The following is a 27,471-nucleotide window of genomic DNA, read 5'->3' as shown; positions in this document are numbered from 1 at the left end:
CGGCATCTGTTATCCCTATTTTCAAAAATTCTGGAGAGCGATCTGATTCATCTAACTACTGTCCCATTAGTCTTCTTCCTACCATAAGCAAGGTTTTTGAATCTTTAAATAACAAATACTTAATCTCTCATCTTGAATCAAATAACTTACTTTCTGATCATCAATATGGATTTCGATCTTCTCGTTCTACAGCTGATTTGCTAACAGTAATAACCGATAGGCCTTATTGTGCATTAGATAAAGGTGGAGAGGTTAAGGTCATCGCTCTTGACATTTCCAAAGCTTTTGATAAAGTTTGGCATGCTGGTCTTCTCCATAAGCTTTCTTCTTACGGTGTATCAGGTAACATTTTTTAAGATTATTAAATCCTTTCTTTCCAATCGTAGTATAAAAGTTGCCCTTGACCGACATCACTCTTCTTCATATCTTGTAACTTCAGGGTTCTATCCTTGATCCTATACTTTTTCAATTTACATTAGCGATCTTCCAGAAATTTTCACATCCAAGGTGGCATTGTTGACTGATAATACTACCATTTATTTTTGTCTTTATAAGAAGTTACTCTTTGATTGTTTGGAGGGGGCTTTTGAGCTTGAGATCTCACTTTTGCTACAGTATGGGGCTCTCAGGGCTGTTGAACTTTAACTCAAACAAACTCAATTTTTTCAGATAATCGTTATTGCAATAATCTAGATCTGTCTATATTTATGAATGGTAATGTACTTGATGAGTCATCTACTCTTCAAATTCGTCTTTTTATGGAATGCTGTTCCAATAACTGGGGCGGATCTTCGAATGATTCCTTTTTTCTTTTAGAGAAGGTGCAAAAATGCATTGTAAGCATAGTTGGACCTGCTCTTGCAGCCAACCTCCAACCATTATCACATTGTCGTAATGTTGCTTCTCTTTCTCTTTTCTATAAATACTATAATGGGCACTGCTCTGAAGTCTCTTGTGTTATTTACTGAAATTTATTATCGTGTTACTCGTCATTCAATAAAGTCTTATCTTTTTACTGTGAAAATATATAAATCTATATATATATACATATATATATATACATACATTTTTTTCTGATGAATTTTTGTTGATGAAGCACAGTGTAAGATAAAAAAAATTTTTGTTAAGTGATTTTCTACTAATATATATATATATATATATATATATATATATATATATATATATATATATATATATATATATATATATATATATATATATATAAGTAGAAAATCACTTAACAAAAATTTTTTTTTATCTTACACTGTGCTTCATCAACAAAGATTCATCAGAAAAAAAAAACAATTGCTTAAGATTTGACAAATAACTTTCAAACCATTTCAAAACTTTATTTTTTATTCCATAGCGTTTAAGTTTATAGATTAAAATTTGGTAATTGACCGTATCAAAAGCTTTTGATAGGTCAATATATTGTGATTTTTCAAATGATTTTGAGATTTCGCGTACAAATTGGATAATTGTAGTTTCAGTTGAGCTGTCCTTTTTAAAACCGAATTGAATAATGTAAAGTAATTTATTATTAAGAAAATACTTGTATACTCTGTTATATATAGTTCTTTCTAAAATTTTTGAAAATGTGGAAAGAACAGAAATAGGACGATAGTTACTAATAATTCATTTGTCCGCGTCTTTGAAATTAGGAATAATTTTGGCAATTTTTAACTGTTCTAGGAATACACCTTGATGGATAGAAACTTTAAAAACTTTATATAGAACAACTTTTAACTGTTCAAAACAATCTATAACAACGTATCCATTTATTTGATCCGCTCCAATTGCTTTATTTTTTTTTTTTTTAATGATTTGAGTTATAATATTATTTATTAGAGTTGCTGAGTTTATTGTTACTCTTGTAGGTTTGTTTATTCAAGTTATTGAACCCGTTTCAAAAATTGCATCATAAAAATTTTTAACTTTAAGGCAAGGCCTTCTTTATAGAAGGCCTCGACACCGTGTGGGAAATTTTTTGACTGAATGCCAATTAAAAAAAGTGGCGAATTAGTAAAAGGTATATAGCTTTGCCAAGATTAAACATATAAACAGTCAAGAGTCTGTTTGAAAAAACTCTTCTCGCAAAAATAGTTTATTGAAGTTAATTAACAACCTTTAAAATGCTTGTTAAGTTAATAAAATAATTTTTTAATTGAGATTTTCAATTTAATAGAAATAATAAGAAATGTAAAAAAAAAAAAAAAACAATAAAATTTTTTTTGTACTAAATAGAAAAAAAAAACGTTTATATAAACTTAATTTCTTTGAGTTTAGTTTCTTTATTACTTTTGGGAGTGTGAAGTAATGCAAAGTTCTTTAAAAAAATGTTTGCCAGTGTTTTGCATTGTTTCTTTGAAATAGAAAATCTGTACAACTCTGCAATAAATGTTAACTGTCGAATCAGAAATGTTCTGCAAACTCTTTTATCTAATAAAGAAAAAAATATATAGCAAAATAAGGACCAATGAGATAAAGTGTCAGATGGAATAGTTAGTCCTCCCCTATTTTAAGTATTTAAATAAGTTCTGTACTTTTTATAATATGTAATTATATCATTTCTAATTTCTTCAGTGGAACACTTTTGAACATAACCAGCAATATATAAAAAAGAATATAAAATGTCTATATTTATGCTATCTTCTAGATCTGCTAAATTGTAAATAATATCTATTCCCCTATCATCTAAATCTTCAAAAGATAAAAGATGGCCATCATTTCCTTCTACATCAATATTTAGCTGCAGCACCAGCTTAACATGTTGAGTTCGTACTTTTTCAATAACAGATTTTGCGGTTATAAAATAAGTACCACCTGATCCTTGACGTAATTCTCCTTAGCATTTTTCATTCGGATCAGAAGAAAACCAACCTAAATTACAAATTCATTTCCACTTGATAAAAGATGGCAAGACAAATCAATTAGGCCTCGACAAGTATATGAAAGTGCATTGCTTGTATCTTTTGTAAGCTGGCAAACTCGTTTACCAGATGTAGGTTTTATATTTTTAGCCATTGTTGCAATAGCAAGCAATTTTTTAAAGTTAACACCATCTGAAGATCTGATTACATTACGGAACTCATCCCTAAATCTAAGATTTGCACCAGGACATTTAATATTCACTATTCTCCAAAAATCTATAATTAACTTCCAAACAATGATAGTACCCTTGACACTTTGATGGTCTATTAATATATAAAAAATAAGTGCTTACTTTTTGTCGTTCTATTGGCTTCGGATTTATTGATGTTTTAGTCAACTAAGATAACTTTATTAATTGGTTTTTTTCAAGTTTATATAAGTTAGATAAATCTCTCCAATTTGCAATGTAAGGTATTTCATGCTGCATCTGACCTAATTTTTCTGTCAGCCAATTATTTCTTATGCACTTCAAAAGGTGGACATAGTTATATAAAATATAAGTTCCATTTTGACATAACCAAGGTTTTCCATCTACTGTTTTGAATTTAGAAAAAGAGCTTTGGTTAACTTTATTACCATCAGCAATAATTGCAACTACTTTACCATTACATATAGAACTTTCTGTCAATAATTAATTTGCATTAGTCTAGTTGGAAATCTGATGTTAGATTACTATTTGGTAAAACTCTTGCTAAAAGTTCAGGTCCACCATAAAGACTTTTGATCATAAATAAAAGCACAGTAGTAGCTAATTTCTCTGGATAATTAACAGCTTTTTGAAAAATATTTCCACTTTGATTTAATAAAGCAGCTTTTACATAAACTTCATCTATCAATAAAACACAATTTCTTTTTTTCTTTCTTTAAGGTTTGAAAGCACAGAACTTAAAAAAACCAAACCATCTTGAGAATTTATTTTTAAAGTTATACGAGTTAAAGTTCGAATACTTGGGAACTGATAATCACAACACAATTGATTATAAGTGGAATAACTTGTTGCAAAATATTTAAAAGCCCTGATTATTATACCAGGCGAATATACAGTAGGGGAAACCGGGGCTAGTTGGCTCGGTTTTTACTCTATGAGCTCTGTAGCCCTAACAGTACATTTTTTTAAAAATATTAAAGTGTAGTCTTAAAGAGCATGGATTAGGGTATCTTATAAAATTTGCATTCATTTACAAAAAAAAAATTCTTGAGGTCTTTCCGGACCCTTAAAAAAAAAAAAAATTGCGCTAACTTACCCCACCACGGGGTAAGTTGGCGCAAACTATAAAAATGATTATTAAAGTACTATTAAGTGCAAAATTAATAGAAATTTTTTTAAAATTACTTTTTGCAACATTTTTATCCCAAAATTTAATATTACTTTTAGTTAGTACCAAATATTAGTCCGTATAAAAGCCAAACAGTAGCCCACCTTTTATCTGTGGAAAAAAAAACTAAAAAAATTTTTTTTTTAATTTCTTTGTAAGAATAATATTTTCAATATTGTTAAAAATTAAAAAAAATAATAATAATAATTTTATAAAAATAAATATTTTTTTCCATAGTAAATGCTATGAGCCAACTTACCCCGTAAAAAGTTTGTCAACTTACCCCGAAAGCTTTTTTTTTATTAAACAGTCTATAGATCCTGAAAAACGGCAGCTGTGAAAAAAAATCTGACTGGATATAGTAAACCAATTGTGACTGGAATTTTTACAATAATTTTTTTTTCATACACCTAAATATTTTCTTTGTAAAGTAAAAAGGAAGCGATGTTCAAAAAGTTACGTTTTTGTCCTAAAAACGCATATCTCAATATCTCCCATGCGCATGCGCGAATCTTGACAATACTACAGTGAATGATGAAATGGTCAATAAGGAAGTTTCTGAGTAATTTTTGTCTTTTTCTGATGAAAGGCTCTAAAGATAAACGCAGTTCGTCAACTTACCCCTGCGGCCAATTAGCCCCGGTCTTCCCTACATTTAGATGCTCAAATAATATTCGAGTCTTATGACCCTCATCTTTAACTTAGATATCTAATAGCTTCATTAAAAGCTGACTTTGTATTAAATGAAGTTATTCTGTTTTTCGAAAGAGGTTTAACAGTACATTTTGAACCATAATGAAATGCTTCAAACAATAAACTTTGATTAACTATTTGTTTATTTATTGATTAACTTTTGATTAACAGCAAAAATAGTGGAACCCCACAATTAAAATCTTTAGACTGTACAAAAATGGAATTGTTTTGCTTTTAAGTAATTATATTTTTTTTCAGTAGATAAGTATTTTTCAATATCTTCAAATTTAATTATCAATAATTTTATACTTTTCTAATTCATCTTTTTCAATACCTCTTTTCGAAAAAGAAGATAAAGTTATTCTCAGTTTTTTTTTTTTTTTTTTTTTTAGCATTACAGTTTTACAATAAATTTTGTTGGCATAAATTGCCTGTCAACCTAGTTATATAATACTTGACAGTTACAGAGTTTGTATAACTAATAGAAAACAAAATGTGGATTAGTTGTAGAGAAGCCATTCATTTTTTAGATGATTGTATAGAAGCAGCTTAAACGTTTTTAGAGATAACGCTGATACAATGTCATTAGGAAGAGAGTTCCATTTATTTATTATTCTTAGATAAAAAAAGTTCATACGTAAATTTAATCATGAAGATTGTTGACATATATAATAAAAAGTAACGCTGAAAGGACGGAGGCTTAGAGAACTCCACTTGTGACGGGTACCAAGTTTGAGTAATTACCATTGACAAAAACTCTTTGTCTACGGTTTTTCAAAAAGTTTTTAATCCAATATAGTTTTGATCATTTATACCATAAGCTATAGGTTTAGAAATAAGAAATTTATGTGGAACCTTGTCGAAGGCTTTTTTAAAATCAAGATAAATGTTGTCGATGAGAATACGATTATCAAGTGATGATGTTCATTAATTAATTACAGTTAAATGGTTAGTTAAGCACCAATGAGCTGGACCATATTGGTGTGGACCTAATAAGTTATTCCATATTGGTGTGGACTTAAATCCATGTTGTGGACATAAATCCATATTGGTGTGGACTTAATAAGTTATTATTAATCAGGTATGTCATAATATTGTTAATCAGGTATGTCATTGTTAATCAGGTATGTCATAATATGATTTTTTATAATTTTTTCAAAGATTTTTATTGTAGTAGAAGTTATACTGATAGGTCTATAATTAAGTGCTTTTGATCTGTCTTCTTTTTTGAATATGGGTATATTTTTTAATATGGGTATTTTTTGAATATTGTTTCGTCTTTCGATATTTGGGGTATTGATCCACTCTAAAGGACTTTGTTAAAAAAAGCAGATGATGTTAAGACATTTGAAAGCAAGTTTTCTTAAATATTATTGAGTACAATTCATCAGAACCTTGTGATTTAGATGTGTTTAGACCTTTGAGGTATGTTTTGATAATTTTCGGACTTAGAGCAATATTGTATGATAGTGGGTTTATATTTATATATATGTTAGATCAAATGGTAGTATTGTTGTTATTTTTTTGTTTAAAAAAGTTAGCAAAATAACTATTGAATAGATGAGCTTTATCTAGACCAGTAGTTGCAACAATATTATTGTATTGGATGTAAGGGAATGCTTCTTTGCTTTTTCTTTTTGATTTGGCATACGAGTAAAATGCTTTTGGGTTTTGGTCTATGTCTCTAGCAAATTTTTTTTCAAATTCAATATTTGCTTTTCTGCACGCTGCTTTTGTTTTGTTTCGTGAAATGTGGTACTCATTATATGTTTCTTCATTTCAGTTCAATATATATTGACGATATTTCTCTCGTTTAAGTTTAAGTTCATTGGTTATTTAAAAGTCAATCTATTCTGAGCGTTTTATATTTATTGATACTAGTTTATATTATTGTTGATACTAGTTTTAAGTTTATTGAAAAAGATACTTCATAGTTGGTATGAGTTGGATGTTGGACAGAGTTTAATATTTGCAAGGTCTTCATTAATTTTGTCATAGTTCCCTTTTTGTGTATAAATGTTTTGTATGGTATGGCGGTATATTTAATATAGATTCAATCGATACAGTAAAGTAGAGTTGTTGATGATGACTTTTGCCAATGGGTGCTATATGAATTAAAAAGGAAATTATGCTTTTACCAGAAATAAATAAGAGATTAATTATAGAAGGATTTTGATTTTGTCTGATGTGAGTTGTTTATGAAATATGTTGGGTTAAAAAAGAATCAACACATATTCAGTAAATTTAATTGATTTAGAGGCATAATAGGTTCTAATAGGTTGTTTTGAATTTTACCAGCTGATATTTGGGTAGTTAAAATATCCAATAATAAGAACGTTTGGATATTTGTTTGAAAGTTTGGCAATGTGTTGATTTATGCAGTTAGTGTTTTTATCGTTTCTATTTGGTGATCTGTATTATAAACTTAACAATAACTTAGAAGTTTTCATTGTAATTTCACAACTGAGCGATTTAGATGGAAATATATCTAGGTTTATTAAGGATGACTTTAGTTTGCTAAGTGTAAGTATTGCTAAACTTCTTCGGCAAGAACTATTGCTGTGATTTGTATGTTGTAAGTAATTTTTAATAGCAAACTCGATTTATACATATATATACATATTACTTTATAAGTCTCAACATAAGAATTATTTTAAAAGTCAACACAACTTTAAAAGTCTATATTACTTTAAGAGTCTCAGTATAAGAAAAATACTTTAAATTATTGCACATGATAACTAGATTAGAAAACGTTCTTTTTGCAAACTCTTAATTAAAATTACAAATTACAATATCCATACAATGGCAATTTATAATATATATATTTATACTATATTTATACAATTATATAATATTTATACAATGATGGAAGTTTTCAAGTTGTACTTTGAAGTAAAAGATCAGTTTTATTTATGTAAAGCGTGCAAAGCCACTTTACACGTGCAAATCTCTGGCACAACGTCGCATCTCTGGAGTCATATGCAAAGCCACTTTACACGTGCAAATCTCTGGCACAACATCACATCTCTGGAGTCATATGCAAAGCCACTTTACACGTGCAAATCTCTGGCACAACATCACATCTCTGGAGTCATATGCAAAGCCACTTTACACGTGCAAATCTCTGGCACAACATCACATCTCTGGAGTCATATGCAAAGCCACTTTACACGTGCAAATCTCTGGCACAACATCACATCTCTGGAGTCATTTGGAAAGAAAAAACAAGGCGCTTCATACTTAAGCTGAAGCAGAGCGAACAAAGAAATGTAAAAATCAATAACTTCTTTTTTTTATTTTAAGGCAGAGTTTCGGTTAAAAAAATAATTTTGGGTTTCAGATTGTTTACAATTTATTTGAGCTCATGGCGTTTATTTAATAGGGAGTCGATGTTTGTAATTATAGCTTTTACGGATTTAATTTCAGTAATTTTTTTAATTTTTTTAATCCAATTTTTTATAGTTTTTTTATATTTCTTGTATACTAAAATTGAGTTTGATGACTTCGTTGCACCTAATGCACCATCGAAAGGGTGAGTTTGGTTCGTTTTCTAGGAGTATTTGGTTTTTTGTATTTCTTTCTTTTCTAAGTTGAGAATTGATTTGCCTGTCGGCGAGTGTTATATCTGGATTAATGAAGACATTTGTATATTTTATGTTTTTGCGTAACTCCCTAGTGGTGAGTAAAACTTTATTGCATTCGCAGTTTTCCGGAAGTACAGCAATAATGGGCGGAGGAGTTTTTAAGTCTTTTTTGTTTTTTAATATTATTATTTTAATAGGTTTTTCATTGCCTTTACCAATTTCCTAAAGTTTTTTTCAAGTTCATTTAAATTATTTGATTCTGGAATTCCAAGAACGATAATATTCTTTTCATGCTTTTTTTTTCTTCCTGTCGAGATAATATAATTTTAGTATCTGAGTTTACATTTTTGGTGGTAGAGAGGAAACACTAATGGGGATTTGTTGGTCTCATTTTCTCACGACATAAAGTAAACTCAGCATCATCTGGCCAATGCAATTTACAAACAACGCTATATTTTGTTAAAGTCTAGTAAGGTGAGGGATACTCATAAACCACTTGTTTTTTTCAGACACTTCACGAGGAAATTTGTATACAAATATTTTACAATCTGAAGACTTATAGTTTGAGCAACAGTTGGTACGCAGCATTTTAAAGGCATCATAAATTTTTTATTTTAAATTTCTTTGAAAACAGCTACCAATATTTTAAAACTTTAAACAGCCTAATTTAAAACCGGCCTTCAGTCAAGAAAATTCCCGCACAATGTTGAGACGTTCTATTAAGAAGGCCCTGAGTTAAGGTCATTATTATAAAGAAAACAATTCATGTTTAAATCTCTAATTATAAAGTTTTGCTTTTTTTCAAAGGTACTTTTTTAATGATTTGTTGTAAAAACATGATAAAGTTTTTCAATCACGCCATCAGGTGGCCGATAACAGCTTAATAAATCTTTTTTTTTTTTTATTGTTAGTTGTTTTGACAGTTACAATTTCTTTATCGCAGTCCGAAACGCTCAATTCACTCCTTAAACAATACTCAAAATTTCCGTGAATATGAATTAAAACTCCACCGCCGCGCATATTTGTTTTCCTCCCCATTGAAATTATTTTAAAATGAGGCAGATGAAAATTTTTATTTAGGTCTTCTAAAAAAGTCCAAGTTTCCGTTAAACAAATTTTATTAAAAACGTGTTTAGTTTCTTCTAAAAAGTTTGAAAGTTTTTCAAAATTGCTATTTTGCCTTCTTACATTGGGGCGGAGAATTAAAATTTGATTATTATTTTTTTCGCGCTCATTCTTAAAAAAAAAAAACTTTTTTATTGGCTTGGAAAGTAATATGACCAATCTGAAAAATCATTGTGAAAAATACTGTTATCGGAGTCTAAGTTTTTATTTTACGAAAAGTAATTCGTCATTTGAAATTTATAAACACGAGATTCAAAGTTTTTATTTGTAGCCTTGATTATTATATTCTATTTAAGATTACTTTTTAACAATGCCATAAAATTATTTGTTAAAATTGCTTTTAAAAGGATTTTTAATATAAACAAAATTTTTATTTACAAATTTTAAAATTTTTATTTACAAAATTTTAAAAGAATTTTTAATATAAACAAAACTTTTAATATAATCAATATCGTCATTCCTTACCTAAACATTTTACCATTCAATCGATTTTCTTTTACTTCTGCAAACAATTTTTTTGAATAGCAACGGTTTCTCGAGAAAAGTTTTCAATAACGTATTCACGCCTCTGAGTCAAAACAATCCCTTCAATATTCTTACTTTATCTTTATATTATCTTTATCTTACTTTATCCTTATATTTCTGAAGATTTAGTATTATAGTTCTTGGTCGTTCATCGTTTTTTTGTCTAGTGCGGAGAGCTCTCTCAATTTCGACATCTCTTAGTCCAAGTTTTTCGGAGAAAAATGTTTGGACTTTTTTTATGGTATCCCCCATGATTCTTTATCATTTTCGTAAATTCGATCAATCCTAATTTTTTTTTAAATTTACGATTGTGCCCCTTCACCCCCCCTCCACTTCGAAACCCTTGTCGTTGGCCCTGTCTTCTAATTCTTTTGTTAATTTGTTTATATTATTTGCATTTCCATCAATATTTTTCTCTACTTTTTAAAATCTGTTGTTTATTATTTTGATATTAGTTCCAATAATGTCGAGAACTGCATTTTCTTGCTTAAGAAACATTTCTTCCGTTTCCTTCTTAAAATTTTTGAACATTTCTTTTAAAAGTTTTTTTATTTCTGGAAGTGTCACAGTCATATTACTCGATTATTAAGTTAAAGCTTTTTCTTAAAGATATTCGTCTTTTTTTTAATAAATAAGAAGTTTTTCGTTTTTTTTTAATCACAAGGTAAAATGGCGTCCGTGATTGTTGAAAGCTTGTTGAAAAAAAAAATTACATTGCGTTTGTTAAGCAATTTGCATTTTTTACCTACCTAATGATTTTTTGATTTAACTTACACAGTCTGTATCACAGGTCTTAAAAAAAGAGTCAAAAATAATATCCGGCATTCCGACTTAAAATATTTTAATTTCGTTCCGGCCGGTGTTTGTGATTTTTACGTCATTCCGGTACCGGCCGGAATTCCCTACATCCTATTAATAACCATAGTTAGTTAGTTAGTTAGTTAAATAGTTAGTTAGTTTGTTGGTTAGATAAATTACACGAAACGGGCGTGTTCTGTAAACCCATTAACAGCTAGCCGTGCTAGCTCGTGCAAAATTGAATGAAAAATGATGCGCTGTAGTAAGTACGGTTGCTGATCAAGTTTTAAAGCGGTCGGCACTGAGAGCACTGACAATTTCGTTTTGCTGTGCGTTCCATGGGTCAGCGACGCGGTTATTGAAGAAATTATTACGAACGAGGCAGTTGTTGTCCATTTCACGATGCAAGAGCTTGCGATGCCGTAGTTTGGTGGAATGTTTGGTGGATCAATGCCAGCTGAGTCAATGTTGTTTTTGATTTTGTATTTTTTTATGAGGTCGCCACGTAAACGTCTATTTAGTAGAAAGCTGAGGCCGAGTTTGATGCATCTTGTCTTGTAATCGAAGCGCTTTATTTCGTGCGGTAATTTGGTAGGTTGATACTGGATGCGTTCTATGACATTTATATCTTTTTTCAAGATGCGGGCACCAGGCAACGACTGCAAACTCAAGATGTGAGCCTATATAGGTGGTGTCAAGTTTTTTCCATATTTTGGTGCCTCTGCTGATAAATGTGTTTTTTAAGATTCCAAGGACTTTGTTGGCATTTGCAGCGGCTGTTTTTGCTTGCCTCTCATGCTTTAAGTCGTTAAAGATTTCAACCCATTGGTCTTTTTTGGATGTTTACAACTCGAGTTCTGTTCTAGTGACGCTGCCGTTGGCGTCATGCTCGTTCATCATAAACGTGTAGGGAAGCGTTGTATATACTGAAATACATAACCTTACACTTCTTGATGTTGAGTTCCATCAAAAAGATTCAAGTCCAGGTAACAATCCTATCTATATCGGATTGCAGGCAAGCATTGTCTTTAGCGCTTTTTACGACGCTCAGAATTTTAGTATTGTCTAAAACATTCTACATAAGTTTTCGCGACTGATGTGTTCCGGTAAGTCGTTAATAAATATTATGAGCAGCGTAGGATCTAAAAGAACGCGCTGTAATTGATTTGAAAATAAACCACTTATTCAGTTCAAAATGCTACGTTCCATTCCATAGGATTCAAGTTTTTGCAGTAATCTTCTGTGGGGGACTTTATCAAAGGCTTTAGAAAAGTCAAGAAAAAGCACGTATACTGGAAGCTTGCGAGAAACGTTGTAGGTCAGAAAATTCGTGGCCTCAAGCAGATTTGTAACACAAGCTTTTTTATTGACGAAGCCGATACTGCATGATCTTTTTTTTAACCATTTTTTCCATAATTTTACATGGTACAGAGGCGATGGATATAGACCTATAGTTTTCTGGGTCGAGTCTGGAACTTTTTTTGAATAGTAGTGTCACGTTTGGCGAAAGTCGTGCTTTTGGGATTACACTTTGATTCATCAATTTCTGAAAAATGATGGCCAGTGTGGCACAAATGGGCTGATACCGTCACCTCCAGTTAATTCATTAGCATTGAGAGCAGATTGATGTTTGTGAAGGGAATTGAAGTTGAAGATGACGGAGGAGATTAAAGCGGTTGTACGTTTGATGAAGGGAGGTAGTGGTTGATCTGATGGTTCGATTGTGAATACTGACAGGAACTGGCTGTTAAGTATATTGGCTATGGATGCCCGGTTGCTACTTATTTCCTAAGAGGGTAAGCACATAGAAGTTATTTGGTTACTGACGGTGCGTTTATTGTTTACATAGACGTTTAGCCGCTTATGGTTCCGTTTGGTTGTTTGCTAAGTTGTGTTCAAAAGCACTAATTGCGATGCAAAAATTTTTTTGACGAGGTTTTGAGTTAGATTGTACTCTTTGACGAGAGGAACGATTCGCCATTTGCTGTTGTGGTTGAGGTAACAAAGTTTTTTCTTAAGTTTTAATTAGTAAGAGAAATTTGCTGGTTAGCCTAGACTGCCTGCGTTTGATCGACTTGAAGGTGGCACGCGGGATGAATTCGTCACAGTATTTGACATAGTTGTTGCAGAAGATTTGATAGCATTTGTTGGTATACCGTCTATATAGACTAACTCAATCGATTTGGGAAAGTTTCTTATTTAGACTGGAGTAATTACCTTTCCTATATATAAATTTTGAGCTGTTAAAACGAGGAGAGCTGTAGGCGTTTTTGGCTAGCTGGTCTTGCCATGTCAGAGTGCAGTGGCCTTGCGAGGCGCTACCAAGAGGAGAACCGATAGTAATGTGTCTTGTTCAATCGGTTGTTTCGGTAATCACAAAGTCTAGTGTATTTTTTGAACAGATCGTTGGCTTGGATAAAGGTGGGATTGATTACGTGCTGATGTAGATGTAGGTTGAAAACAATTTTGGCAAGTCTAGTGGCAAAACTAGTTTCGGCGCCGGTGGTATTGGTCCAGTCATCATGTCATATGACGTCGGGAAAGTTGACGTCACCAGTGATTATTAGGCCGTTAAATTTTTAGTTTTCTACGGCTGTTTTCGCAAAGAAGATAGCTTTTACTATTTTATCAAAAGCCAGACAGAGCGTCTGCTAAAATCTCTGATTTTTCCTTGATCGTGGATCTCTTTTCCCTGATCATCGACCAATTTTTCCTGATTTTTATTTCAGTTATCAGAAGCTTTTCCAAACATAAAAAGGATTGGGGAATAATACATAGAAAAATAATATACAGTTAAAAAAAAGTATCATTATTAAATTTATCAAAGTAATGTTAGTATCATGTCATTGTTACTATTGATATTAAAGTACATTCAAAACTTAATCAAAGTAAAATGTAAAAATGCTATGCTTTTATTGACTCTATAAATTGTTTTGATAAATAGCATTTAGAACAAAATAAACTGAATTACACAAGTAATGTAAAAAGTAAAATATAAAGTGAAAATCAACATATATTTAAAAGATGAAAAATAGACACACACCAAATGGTTTAGAAAAAATAATACTGAAAGAATGATAAAAGTTTAAACAAAATTTTTATTTTTCGTTAAAAAGACTGAAAAAGTATTGCCACATAAATGTTAAAAATCTTTTCAAAATTAAATAACAACTTATATAAGATCTTTTAAATATCTATATAAATTTAGATTTTACTTTATATAAATAATAAAAAACTATTATTTAAAATTTCAAAGTTCTTTATTTGTCTTAAATAATAAATCAATCGTTTCATCTAGTTTTTTAATCTCTTCTTTTTTCTCTTTTCAAGAATTATTGCTTCAATAGCATAACTATGAGCTTTTTCAGCATCATTTGCAGCTTTCACAAGAATTTCTTCTAAATCACTTTTTAGTTTGTTTTTTTACTTTTTCCAGAATAAACTTTTTATAGTGTAAGTCCTTTATGTCTATAGCGAGTTAGTCACTTTTTCGCTTCCGAGCATCTGTAAGCTTAGTTTCTTTTCGAGCAGCCATTTCAATCTTTTGCTGACTTCGTGATTTTTAGACTGATTCTCTCAGTTCCTTAGAGACAACTATAAATTTCGGGTTTAAGTCAAGAGCTTTCATATGGTCATACACAATTCTTTGGCTTACTAGTTTACTCATTAAATTAGGTTGTAACACATTCTTGTTAATGTTAAACCCTCTTTCAACCGCTGCTTGACCATGAAAAAGGGTTAACACCATTTTTATTAATTTGGACGATAAAGTACCTTTTGGTACCTTTTGGTTTATTAACTAAAAAATTTATCAACGCCACTTTGTGTCAGTCCAATCGTCAGACATAATACTACAACCGGTCTCAATCCATGAAGGTTTCGCCTCATCGACAATGGTAGAAATAGCATTTTTTTTCTTCTTTTAGAATCCATATTCGCAACGCATGCATAGTTGGGGGTTTAAATCCTCTTCCAAATCCAAATACATCATTCATCATGGCCCAATATTAAGGGCTTGTTGCTACATTAAACGGTATTGAATTCTCATAGAAGAAACGTCCATTAGACCTGCAAATCCCTCTTCTTTCGTTTTTCTTCCTACTCTCATTCAAGATAACTTGATGTATTTGATAACCCGTGGAACATTCAGCACTCCCGCTACCAATATTTTCTTGATGTATAAAGAAATTAATGGGTTCATGAACTTAATTGTTTAACTTGACTGCACTTGAGCCTATTGGTGCTTGTTGTAATTGTTGATTGCCTTCAGTAGCAAATGACTCTTGCATTCTCACTTGACAAACATCCTCCATTTCTTCGAATGCTCTTCTTTTACCCTCGGTCTTTTTCAACATAAACGACTTCATTACTTTTTGAACCTCAATGAGAACTCGTGGACAACCTGCAATATTCTTATGAGTCTTTGCAAGATGCTCCTTTAGCCTTTTAATTTTCCACCAGTGGTCTTCTTCTGACAAAAGTTTCACTCACCATATATATAAGTTTTGCCTTCCTGCGACCTGATTGGAGGAAATTCAACGCAATACTTTTAACCAGGATTAGTCCTCACACTTATTTTAGACAACTTTGCCATATCTTTAAAGCTGCAAATTTATAAAATAGTTAAAAAAAAAAGCAATGATTAATCATAGTGAGCTGCAATTGATTACAAGTACCATGTAATGAAATTTATGATTAGTTAATACAATTATACGGGGATATGAGTATAATATATGATTTGATTATACAATTTCAGAATATATAAGTTAGATATCTATCTATAAATTTTATTAAATCCACCATTATCATTCTAATACATTTATTTTCTTAGTAAAAGTAAAAATATACGAACTAAACTGTATTTTATTTATAATAATATATGTATATAACAAAATATTATTTAAGTCTAAAAACGAACTCTATATATCGATTTTTATAATGCGTTTCATATGAACGCACTCATTCAAATCGAATGTCATTATATTACCTGTTTCGTAACTATCAACTCTAAACGCATTCCTAAAACTAAAAAAATTGCTAAAAAACGTTTGAAGCAAACTGTAATTTTTAAACATGTTTTTGGAGCAGGACCAAAAGCTAGAATTGAGGGCCGAAGCCGAGTTCGACGCAATTCGTAGTACCAGAGTGGAGCTCAATAAAGAACGGGGATGAGCTACAAAAATAGCCCTAAAGCGAAGCTCGACGCAGCGCAAGAAGACCAGAAGGTGGCGCAGAAGACCAGACCGGAGGGCTGGTCTTCTGCCACCTTGCAGCGTAGGGTTTAGATATTGGGGGCCGGAATCAAATTATAATGCCATAATTAGGGAAAATAAAGGTCACGTGCAACATACGTGGCCTTTTTAAATTAATTGCATAAAAGGCAACGCCTCAGAAATGCCTCAGCGCCTCATCAAACCAAAAAGGCGAATGTTTTCTTAATTTGAATGAGGCTTACGCCTTAGTGCGAAAATCCAACGCCTCGCACTGAGGCGTACGCCTCACCGCCTTGAGGTGTAGTTTTTTAAAACATGGGTTTGTCACGTTCATAAAAAACGTTTTTTCGGTAAGGAACGTATATCTCCAGGATTTTATTTTGTGTTGTAGTATTTTTGAACGTTCAAAAAGCACTACTTAAAAAAACAACTCACTCAAAATATTGTTTACGAATTTTTTGAAAAACTGATCTTTTATTTGCTAAAGGAATGTTTATGACGTTTAGAAACAAAATCATTGATTAATTTTTGATTAAAGTGAAATGTGATTGGTTAACTTTAAATTATGATAATATTATGATAAGTCCATTTTAGGCAGTATGGAGTTATTTATACCACTATTTAGTATTTTAAATTCTCTATCGTTTGATATACCACAAAAATTTAATAAATCAATTATTGATGAGTTATTAAGGTTTCAAATATTACACAAAAACAACTATAAAATAGAAAGCGAGCATAAAAGTAATTTTTTATTTTTTAACTTCATATTTAAATAGAGCAAAACAATTTGATAGAAGGGCCGCTCCGACAACGGGACAATTTATTCCTAAACATCAATTATTTAGGGACTGTCATAAATACTTGCTATATATCAAAGTCTTTACAATCATATTTATAATGTGATTAAATAGATGACATTTAGATTTTGGAGTTTCGCAACTTAATTTGCCCCAGGGTCCATGAGTGGCTCTGTATGAAAGCATTTATAAAAATCAAAAGCATCGAAACATAACCGAAAGTTTAATTAGGTATAAATCTCTTTTTTTTTTTTTTTTTTTTTTCACACTTGGTTTAAACTTCGTCCACTGATAAATGGCAAAAAAATTAAATCCACATGGAAGACCTGCAAGCTGATGATGTGTCAATATTAAAAGAAACGTTCCCGTTTTGGAATTCGAAAGAAAAGAGAGAGTCTTTTAAATTTTTGATGCAGGAGAATGTTCCGAGAAGTCTGATTCAATAATTTGTGGAAAACACACCGGCTGGATATTAGCATTTAAGGGTTACAACCGCGAGGGTCGTGTCGTTTATTTTAATCGCTATTTTAGTCGCTAATTTTTATTTAATTGGTGACAATTTTATTATAATTTATTTTACCTATAATTTATTGCCAGGAGATAAAGAGAAAATATAAATATATAATAGCACAAACTATTGTCATTAAATAAATAAACAAAAAATAGTTTAAGTAATTTTTAGTTTAATTGTTTAAATATTTAGTTTTAAGTAGTTTTTTGAAAATTCCTGTTCTTTCGTAATTTAATAAAACAACAGATAAGCTAAAATGTTGGTTTGAAAAAGTTTCCATTCTAATGATTGAAACAAATGCATTGTAGACAGTAATAAAATCTCTTTTAAAATTATCTACCTTCTTGAATCGTAAAAGCACGTGACAAAAAAAAGTGAATTCTTTAGCACAATCTGAACCTTTGTTTAATGAAGAGTGTAATATTTAAAATATCTAAACATCTCTATCTCTGTGGTAATATTTGGTTTAGAAATTGTTACTACCACAAATAGGTGAACAATAATTTTAGTCGCAGCAAAATCTTTTTTTGTAAACACATTTTTACCAAACGGATGTATTACATATTATTTCAACCCTGACTGACAATTTTGAACAGTTGCAGCTTTTCCAAGAGCTGTTCCAAATAATACGCTAGTCTCTAATTCAGCAACAGGATGACCTGAAAATAATAAATTGATTAAAAAACAAGTTAGCGTAAGATCCTTTAAAATTTTTGTTGGTTTAAATTTTTCCTGGCTCCTTCAAATCAAATATATCCAGCCCAAACTCACCAAATTTGTTGTTATGGTGTATTGAATTCATTCATACTTCAATAAACAGAGCATGCAGGGATAGATATGTGCAGCCGTGGTGAAGTGGTAACGCACTTGCCTTAAAAACAAAGGATCCGTGGTTCAAACCCCACCTCAGGACGAGTTTTGCAACATCGGTTTGGGAGGAGGTGCTCTGTGATAAGATTGTAAGGACTTCTTGGAGCACCTAAATAAAATTAAAAAAAAAAAAAAATACTAGAGCAGCAACCATGATAGTATTCATAGAAAAGAGAAGGAGATACAACTGGTGACTGATCCAGGAGGGGATGAGGGGCATGCAACCCCCACCCACCAGAAGCTGAAAGTCCTAAAACATCTAAGAAATTGAGGACCCTTTCTTTTTTTTGAGGAGGCGAAAATGTGGTACAAAAACAAAAATATTTCAACATCCTCCCCCTCCACCAAAAGTTCACTGAATGCAACTTTATAACGATGGAGAGATTAAGCTTAGCAGATAGAGCAGGTCCAACAATGTCAACAGAGTTCGTTTAATTTTCCAACAAAAAAATAATATTTTTAAACATTTGTACTTAAGTAACTACTCTTAAGTCATTTTATCTTTTCTTATTTATTTTTTTGTCTTTAATTGATTTGGTTATCAGCGCAGTAATTTTGATCTTATAACTTACTTTTTATTTAATTTTAAATTACTCAGCAACGGTTCTGGTGTAAACATTGAAGTTAAAGATTTAAAAAAAAAATTGAGTTACTGATAGTGCTATGTACCTCAGAACAATTTTTTTCTACTATATTGAACCCTAAGTCATAAGTAAAAAAGTTGTGGAGAAAGCATAAGTTGTAAAAATGTTTGTATATGCATCTCCTAAAGGTTTTATTTTTTAAATCGTTTTATCTCAAAACTCAAAAATGTGTAGTAAAACAAGATAATTCTAACGTCGCGTTATGTGTACCTGGTACTTAAAAGAAACACGTTTTTATAAATATTTCAAAATTAGTAACTATTTTATATAAGTATTATTATTTTAGACTTTATTGCATAAAAATCGTTTTTAAACAATTTAAAAAAAAATTTAGTTGTTTACAGTTTTTTTGAACTAATTTTTTTTAGATATGTGTATATAAAATATGATTACTAATTTTGAAACTTTTGTAAAACTTTTCTTTTTTGAGTACCTGCTTAATATACTTTTTTGAGTACCTGGTTAATATACTTTTTTGAGTACCAGGTTAATATACTTTTTTGAGTACCAGGTTAATATACTTTTTTGAGTACCTGGTTAATATACTTTTTTGAGTACCAGGTTAATATACTTTTTTGAGTACCAGGTTAATATACTTTTTTGAGTACCAGGTTAATATACTTTTTTGAGTACCAGGTTAATATACTTTTTTGAGTACCAGGTTAATATACTTTTTTGAGTACCAGGTTAATATACTTTTAAAAAAATTATATTTGAATAGTAAAAGGTACACATTATATATTCAAGGGTCAGTTAACTGACCAGAGGTTTCAACTGGGATCTTTGAAAATATATTTTATTCAAAATTTTTTGTACCATCTTATTCAGGACAAAAAAGAGTTCTTTTTTAACTATGTTTAAAATGTTTGATTTGTACAACAAATATTTTGTGATTGGTGACCCACCCGAATATATACATATATATATTATATATATATATATATATATATATATATATATATATATATATATATATATATATATATATATATATATATATATATATATATATATATATATATATATGTATATTAGGGCGTCCCAGCTGCCCCAACTTTTTGCAAAATTTTTGCACAATCAAATTGAAGATTACGTTATATTATTGAATTTTCATCTTTTTAGACTAAAATACAAATTAAAGGATGAAAAACGCAATATTTTTCATTGAATGATGTAATATCGTGTACAATGTTCATTGTTTATCATAAAAATCGAAACCTCATTTATGTATTTAATCATCAATCATCATCCAGTGCTAGGAACTGCAACTTCTCTTGAGAACTACTGTATTCCAAGTAGTTGAGAACTTTCAACTACATGGAATAGATCTTGAAACCTTTCTTCGTCCATTGATACCCAAGAAATCATGACATAGCTTTACTCCTCTTTCGGCAGCTTTTTTAACTGCTTGAAGACTTTGAAAAATTGTCTTCAGTTCAAGAAAGTCGTCCAGTTTTGTCCATTCATTGGCTGGTGTTTGAAGAAACTCATAAGGAGCATTCACAATATGGAAAAACATCATTGATCCAGGGCCAATCAAATCACTCAGTGACTTAATCTCCTCTGAAATTGGTTTAAGGTTAGGCTTTCCGAAGGATACTCCAACAAAATCTGTAGTACTTCCAGTCAAATCGTTGACTGGGGCATCAGCTGCAAGTGGGCATTTAATCCACCATTGCACGTATACTTACAGTAAACACACAGAAACGTTCTAATTTCTTGATTTGATTTTTGGTTGCAACTTCTGAATTGGGAAACTGCTCAATTATCTTTCCGGACAATAATACTATTTTCATAGTGTACAGAAGTTTTGCCATCTATCTTGCTTTGTGAAAAGCTCCAGGGTGCTTCATGCTAAACTTCTGAGGTTCAGATCCTTTTGTAACTAATAACAGGCTGAGTTCAATAAATTCTTGGTAATCCCTTCGAGTAAAATCTAACACTAGGAATTCACGGAAGCAATTTGTTAAGCTTTCTTGTTCCTTTTCAGTTGCTCTAGGAAGTTCAGGATAGTAAAAGTTCGCTTTTTTAACTGGTGGAAGTTGAAAGTAGTGGCTCTTGAATCTGCAACAATTTTAAATATTATCACTAATTAAAGCAAGTCTATTTAATCAATTGAAAAAAATCTTTTTTTTCAATGATGTTGTTAAAGCATTAGGCTTACCTTTTAAAAAGTTGAATGTTTGACCATATGAAGCCTCTATATTTAATGAATCCCAACAGTTGCTAAGCATGACTTCTCCTACATGCCTGCGGCATGCAAATCACAACAAGGGGCGGTCTAGTTCTTTCTGCAGGCAGACACATGCTGCAGTATGCTGTCTTGTGATGTAAAGAGTGAATTAATTAATTCTTTAATAAAACTATACCTAATAGCCTTGCAATTAGTCCATTACTAAAACCTCCACAGTATTTGTAATCCTAGAGTTTGTGCAAAAATGATTTGTTGATTTGAAAATTGATAAATTATTAACATTTCACAAAATTTAATAAATAACTGCTATGTTAAAGCTTAAACTGTATTCGAGGATGTTGTGTCAAAAACCATGCCTATGATGTTTTTGTCGCATTTCCAATCTACTAGCAGATTTTTTGTTGCAACAGAGACAACCTTACCATGTTTTAGATCAGCTTTTGTGGTTGACCTTGGAAGGGCTGGCACGCCAAGAAGTTTAGTTTACTCCCGATATTAAAACAGGTAGACGATCATCGATGTCTTTTAGTCCAGGGAAGCCATTAGTTTTCCGTCCCAATGTACCACCATTTTTGGAGATGGATTCCATTTGTCTTTTATTTGTTGGCTGATATGGGGCAGTACTGATGTTCGATATTGATGGGCTGAACTGGAACTTAGATTTATTTTTGAATCATCTCCTCCGCAGACAAATATCATCAAATGTACGAATGAATTCATCTTAGTAATACTAATGTTATTGCTCACACTCCAGGCAATAACATTTTAATTATTGAGAATATCATGTGGGACAAATATGTTCACCAGATTTAATTTGGCTTTTGTATCGCCGTTCAATTTCAGAGCAGGCCGAGCTAGTTCCAGCAGTCCCCCTAACCGATTCATCACAAGAATTAATGGTTAACTCAAACTCATCAGTTTCTTTGAACATTATCGAATGGTCTCTTTTGGGAAAAGCTTTATCATTCTTTTCTGCCTTTTCTTAACAACTTTTGAATTGGCTTTGTCAATTCCTGAATAAGATGTTTTCCCATCAGTTATTATGCTTTGGATGAAAGCAATGTCTGCATCGATGGATTATTTTTCCTTTGTTGTTTTATGTCGTTTTTGAACTTCCATATCTTGGAGAACAGATTTCTTATAAAGTTTCATGGTAGCTAATGTTGACATAAATTTCTTGATTCTGGGTTATCCAAATGTCCTCGATTTTCATTGTATTTCATTAACTTCATAAAATCATTACATTCTTCTGTAACTATTTTGCCAATGTTGTTTCTTCCACTTATTTGAGGGATAATTGACTTAAATAATGCTCAGGAAATAATGCTCAGGACATTATCAATTGTAAGAGATAATGCATCATTAAAGCTTAAACCCTTAAGGTTTGCAAACAGGCAAAGAATTACTTGCTTCTTTGTTGGTAGTTTATGCCCCTTGATTTCCTTGTCGTTGATACCAGGAGTGGGCCCTAATATCATTTTTATATATCGATCATTATGTCTAGTTTCCATTATGTTAAATTTATATTATAAATTAATCATTAGTAATCTGAAAAATAGTTAAATAACAATACTAAACAAAAATAAAATAAATATTCATAAGATATTGTTACGAAAAATGTATATTTTTCACAGTATCAAACTTTATGTTTATATATATATATATATATATATATATATATATATATATATATATATATATATATATATATATATATATATATATATATATATATATATACATATATATATATATGAAAATCATAAAATTACTATAAATCACAAACAAAATGCACACTTACTTTTTAGTTTTAAAGCTAACAGTTAAATTCTACAAAACTATTTAGCCGAAATAATCTCTCGAGCAACTTTGAAGAAATTTCTTGTATTACTATCATAGTTGTTAGATATGAAAGTTTAATGATCTTGTTACTTATATTAGTTTTAGATTTGTTTCCTGACCAATTAAATAAAAGATTTTTCTAAAAATTGGCGCGAAAAAATTATTTCTTCTAAATTTTTTAAATAAAAATTAATAATCATAAATTAACGTACCGTTTTTTTTTTACTAATTGTTATGATTATTTTTTTTCTTTACCTGTTTTGTAGAAAAATTTTAATCCTAAATTAGGATTTTTGTTGGTTTTGCTACGTTACCCAAATATGATTTTAATAACAATAAAAATATACATATACTTTTTTACATCTTTTGAAAACCATTTTTTGGTTTTGAGCCAGAACTTTAACCACTACGCACAGCTACTTTGAAGTGGTCCCAAAATTTATCTCTCTGCCAAAACTAACCGTCTTTACTCGTACTTGCTAAACTAACAGTCCTTACCCGCAAAACTACACGCAAAACTTACCTTGCAAAACTATCCGTCCTTACCCGTACTTACTAAAAACAATAAATCTTGTGAACAAATAATCTATTTTTTAATATGTATACTTTTATGTTTTTGTATTTCTAATTTAATTTTTTTTGTATTATTTTCATTTAAATTAAAGTTTTGGCAGGCAGTCTCTCTCTGAAATGGTGTTTGAAGCGTTATCTTCTTCTGTTCCAAGCCTTCCAACAGTTAAAAATAAAGTTAACATGAGAAGATATACAACATCAAATTCAAAAGAATTAAATGAAAAGATTACCCCGTTAGCCCCTGCAACGTCATTACCATTGCCGTCTACAAGTACCTTTTGTAATAGCCACGGTGGAAATTCTCAAGTTGAAACTAAAGGAGTTTTTGATGAAAACAATCAAAACATTAAACTGAACTCTAACGATACAATAAAAACCACGGAACCCACAGAACACACAGATATGAAAGATCAAGTAATAAAATCTCACAAGTCTTTATCTCGTCAACGGTCTGCATCAGTAGGACATATCGATATAAAGTTTAACCAAAGTTCAAAGCCAGGAAATTTAAATAAAGTGATTCACACTAAAAACATAGCCTCAGAACTATCTGTGATAGAGAACAAAACTATTGAACTTTCGAGTTCTTTATCATCATCGAATAAAGTTTTTAAAACCCCCCAAATAATATCTGAAGATATATTACTGCAACAACACGGTCATTTAACTGAAAAAAACCAAAGTGAAATTTATGAGACCAAATATGCAGCATCAAAAGATTGTAAAAATGATAAGTCCTCGTTGTCTTCCTTAAATTACTCCGACAATGGTTCTGGTGTAAACATAGAAGATGTAAATATGGAAGTTAAAGATAAAAATAACCTTTACAAAAAGCAACAATGTTTTGAATTAAATTCAAACATTACCATAGAAAATAATGAAACATTTAAAAAAGATGAAAAAATAGACCAAATATCAAGACCTAATAATCACAAACTTCTAACTTTCAAGCGATCTGTATCCACAGGAGATATCCACGCGGCAAGTACTGAATGGATATCTGATGATCAAGCTAAAACTAGTGTAAAATCTAACAGTTTATTAAAGTTTTTTAAAACGCATAAAATAACAACTAATGAAGCAAGGTTAAACAATCTGGGCCATTCTTCATTTGATGAAACTTGCGAAAATGAAAAAACATCTACTTATAAAAAAATTTCAAACTTTTTTACTTTAAGACGCAATAAAAGTCAATTTAATGAGAACTCAACTTACAAAGCCTTTTTAAAAATAGAAGATAAGCGCAATACACAACTCGCAACCAACACACCATTGGTTAATGATAGCATGACAGCTGAAAAAAAAAAATCTTTAGATAAATCGACCAGTAATATTTTGGAAAGTTTAACTTACAAAAAAGAAGATACTGAAATTTATTGGAAGCAAATCCAAACTGACCTTAACGATAATATTTCCTGCACCAGCACGTCCCCTCGCATAATCTCCGATAAAAATTACCGAAGCATACGTCGTCAAGATAGTAATTGCGTTGTTTATGACAACACTTGCGAACACATATTGCACTTTAAAGATATGAAAGTGATTTTTCCACAAAACAGCAAGATTATTTTAGCCAAAGAAAACTTAGAAGTTATATCAGAAAAAACAAGATGCACGTTTCAAATAAACAGTAGTGACCAACCGTTTAATAATATTTTTATTTCATGAAAATGACATATTTTTTATAGGATAAATATCAGTTACTTATAACAATAAAATATAATTGAACCAGTTAAAAAATGCTTTTTTTAATGTATTTACATTTGAGTATTCTGATTAATTTAAAAACTTTATTTAACAATAATTACTTTATTTACCGTTAATTATTTTATTTACCGTTAATTATTTTATTTACCGTTAATTTTTTATTTACCGTTAATTATTTTATTTACCGTTAAAACCATGTAAATGGTTATCAAATTATTCATAATAATAGATCAAATAGAAACTCAATTAAAACATATGGAAGAGGTGTTTCTGTCTATACAAAAAAAAGTCTTTTAGTTCATTTACTAGCTTATACTTTCACTCAAGACAATTGTTTTGAACAGTATTGGTGTATTTTAAGTATAAAAGATGAAAAAAAATTTTCTTGGCAATATTTTTCGGTCACCTAATGCACCTAATGTTTGTAGAGACAAGTAAATATATCTATAAATTGATAGAAGCAGCTAAAAATAAAACTAATCAAAACAAATCCGCTTGGCTAAATTCAAGAGATTTTAACTACCCCAATGTAAAAAATAAATAATATTCAAACCATGAAAATCATATGATAAATACTCAATCAGGTTTGCTAAACACATAAATGACAATTACTTAAATCAAGCAGTTATATCACCAACATGCAATACAGATTTAAATAAAAGTGATAATATTTTAGGTTTTATTTTAAGCGAAACACCAGAATGCATAAATGAAATCCATTATAATCCACCTTTAGGCAACACTAGAAGCAGACACAAAATAAATAACTAAACTACTCTGCCAAAAAACTACAAAAACAATCTCAAGTTAGGAGAAACCTACTTCTAACTATAAACTCGGAAATAACACAGTCGTAAACAATTCTGTCAATGAAATTGTGTGGAAAGATCTCCTCCGAAATAATACTATTAATAAGTACCATGAAATATTTCTAAATATTTATGATGATTTATGTTACAACACATTCCTAAATATATATATACATATATACACACACACACACACACACATATATATATATATATATATATATATATATATATATATATATATATATATATATATATATATATATATGTATATATATATATATATATATATATATATATATATATATATATATATATATATATATATATATATGTATATATATATATATATATATATATATATATATATATATATATATATATATATTTTAACAACACAATATTATACAATAAAAAGTAAAAGATTTGTATTTTTATGGTTTGATACATCACATGCAACAAAACAAAAACAATAGTTGTGTTTTACGTTTTAAATCTTTACAGCAAAAAAAATAGCTTTCGTTTGGTAAAAACTACTGAACGTTTTTTATATTATCTTAAAACTGCGTGTTAAAGCGCATTTGCCTTGATTAACTATACAAACTGTTGTGTTACATATAGGAAAGGAAAATATATCTTGATCACTTTTCACACATTTGGCGTGATGTATAAGTTTCTTTAACTAAAAGCATGCACTTTCTTGAGACATTTTATATAATTTAACTTGTTACAATGTGTCCGTAAGTTTAGAAAAGTGTTGAATAACAAAAATCAACCTTGAAAAAAAATACTGTTTTAAATAGATTTGAGCTAAACCATCATAATTTCAAAAGTAGCGCTTTTAACATATCATATATTAATATATATGTAATATATATATATATATATATATATATATATATATATATATATATATATATATATAATATATATATATATATATATATATATATATATAGTAAATCAAATATCAAGTGCATTCAGTAGTACTTTACCTTAGGAGTTTTCATTGATCTGTCAAAAGCTTTTGATACCGTTAATCATAATATACTAATAAAAAAACTTGAACACTATGGTTTAAAAAACAACAATTTACTTTGGTTCAAAAGTTAATTGACCGATAGAAAACAATTTAACATTTCCGACTGCCGTAACTTGTGGGGTTCCCAGGGCTCTATTTTAGGACCACTGTTGTTCTTAGTATATATAAAAGATTTAAATTTAGCAACAGACCTATAAAATTGTATTCTTTTTGCAGATGACTCCAATCTTTTTTATTCCCACAGTGATATTAATACACTATTTAAAACAACAAACGAACAATTATTGAAAGTCA

At 30.0% G+C, this 27,471-nt stretch overlaps 1 protein-coding gene across 1 annotated transcript in view; it reads left to right on the top strand.

Moving 5' to 3' along the window:
- Window positions 1–25,359, top strand: part of LOC100208656 (uncharacterized) — a 60,856-nt gene extending 35,497 nt beyond the window's left edge. The window contains exon 4 of the mRNA XM_065816775.1: window positions 23,712–25,359. Coding sequence (XP_065672847.1) covers window positions 23,712–25,287 — 1,576 coding nt within the window. The 3' untranslated portion in view covers window positions 25,288–25,359. The remainder of the gene's footprint in view (window positions 1–23,711) is intronic.
- The last annotated feature ends 2,112 nt before the right edge of the window (window positions 25,360–27,471 follow it).

Source organism: Hydra vulgaris, chromosome 13 (genome assembly GCF_038396675.1).
Source record: "Hydra vulgaris chromosome 13, alternate assembly HydraT2T_AEP".
Classification (NCBI taxonomy): domain Eukaryota; kingdom Metazoa; phylum Cnidaria; class Hydrozoa; order Anthoathecata; family Hydridae; genus Hydra; species Hydra vulgaris.
This window is presented reverse-complemented; position numbering and strand designations above follow the sequence as displayed.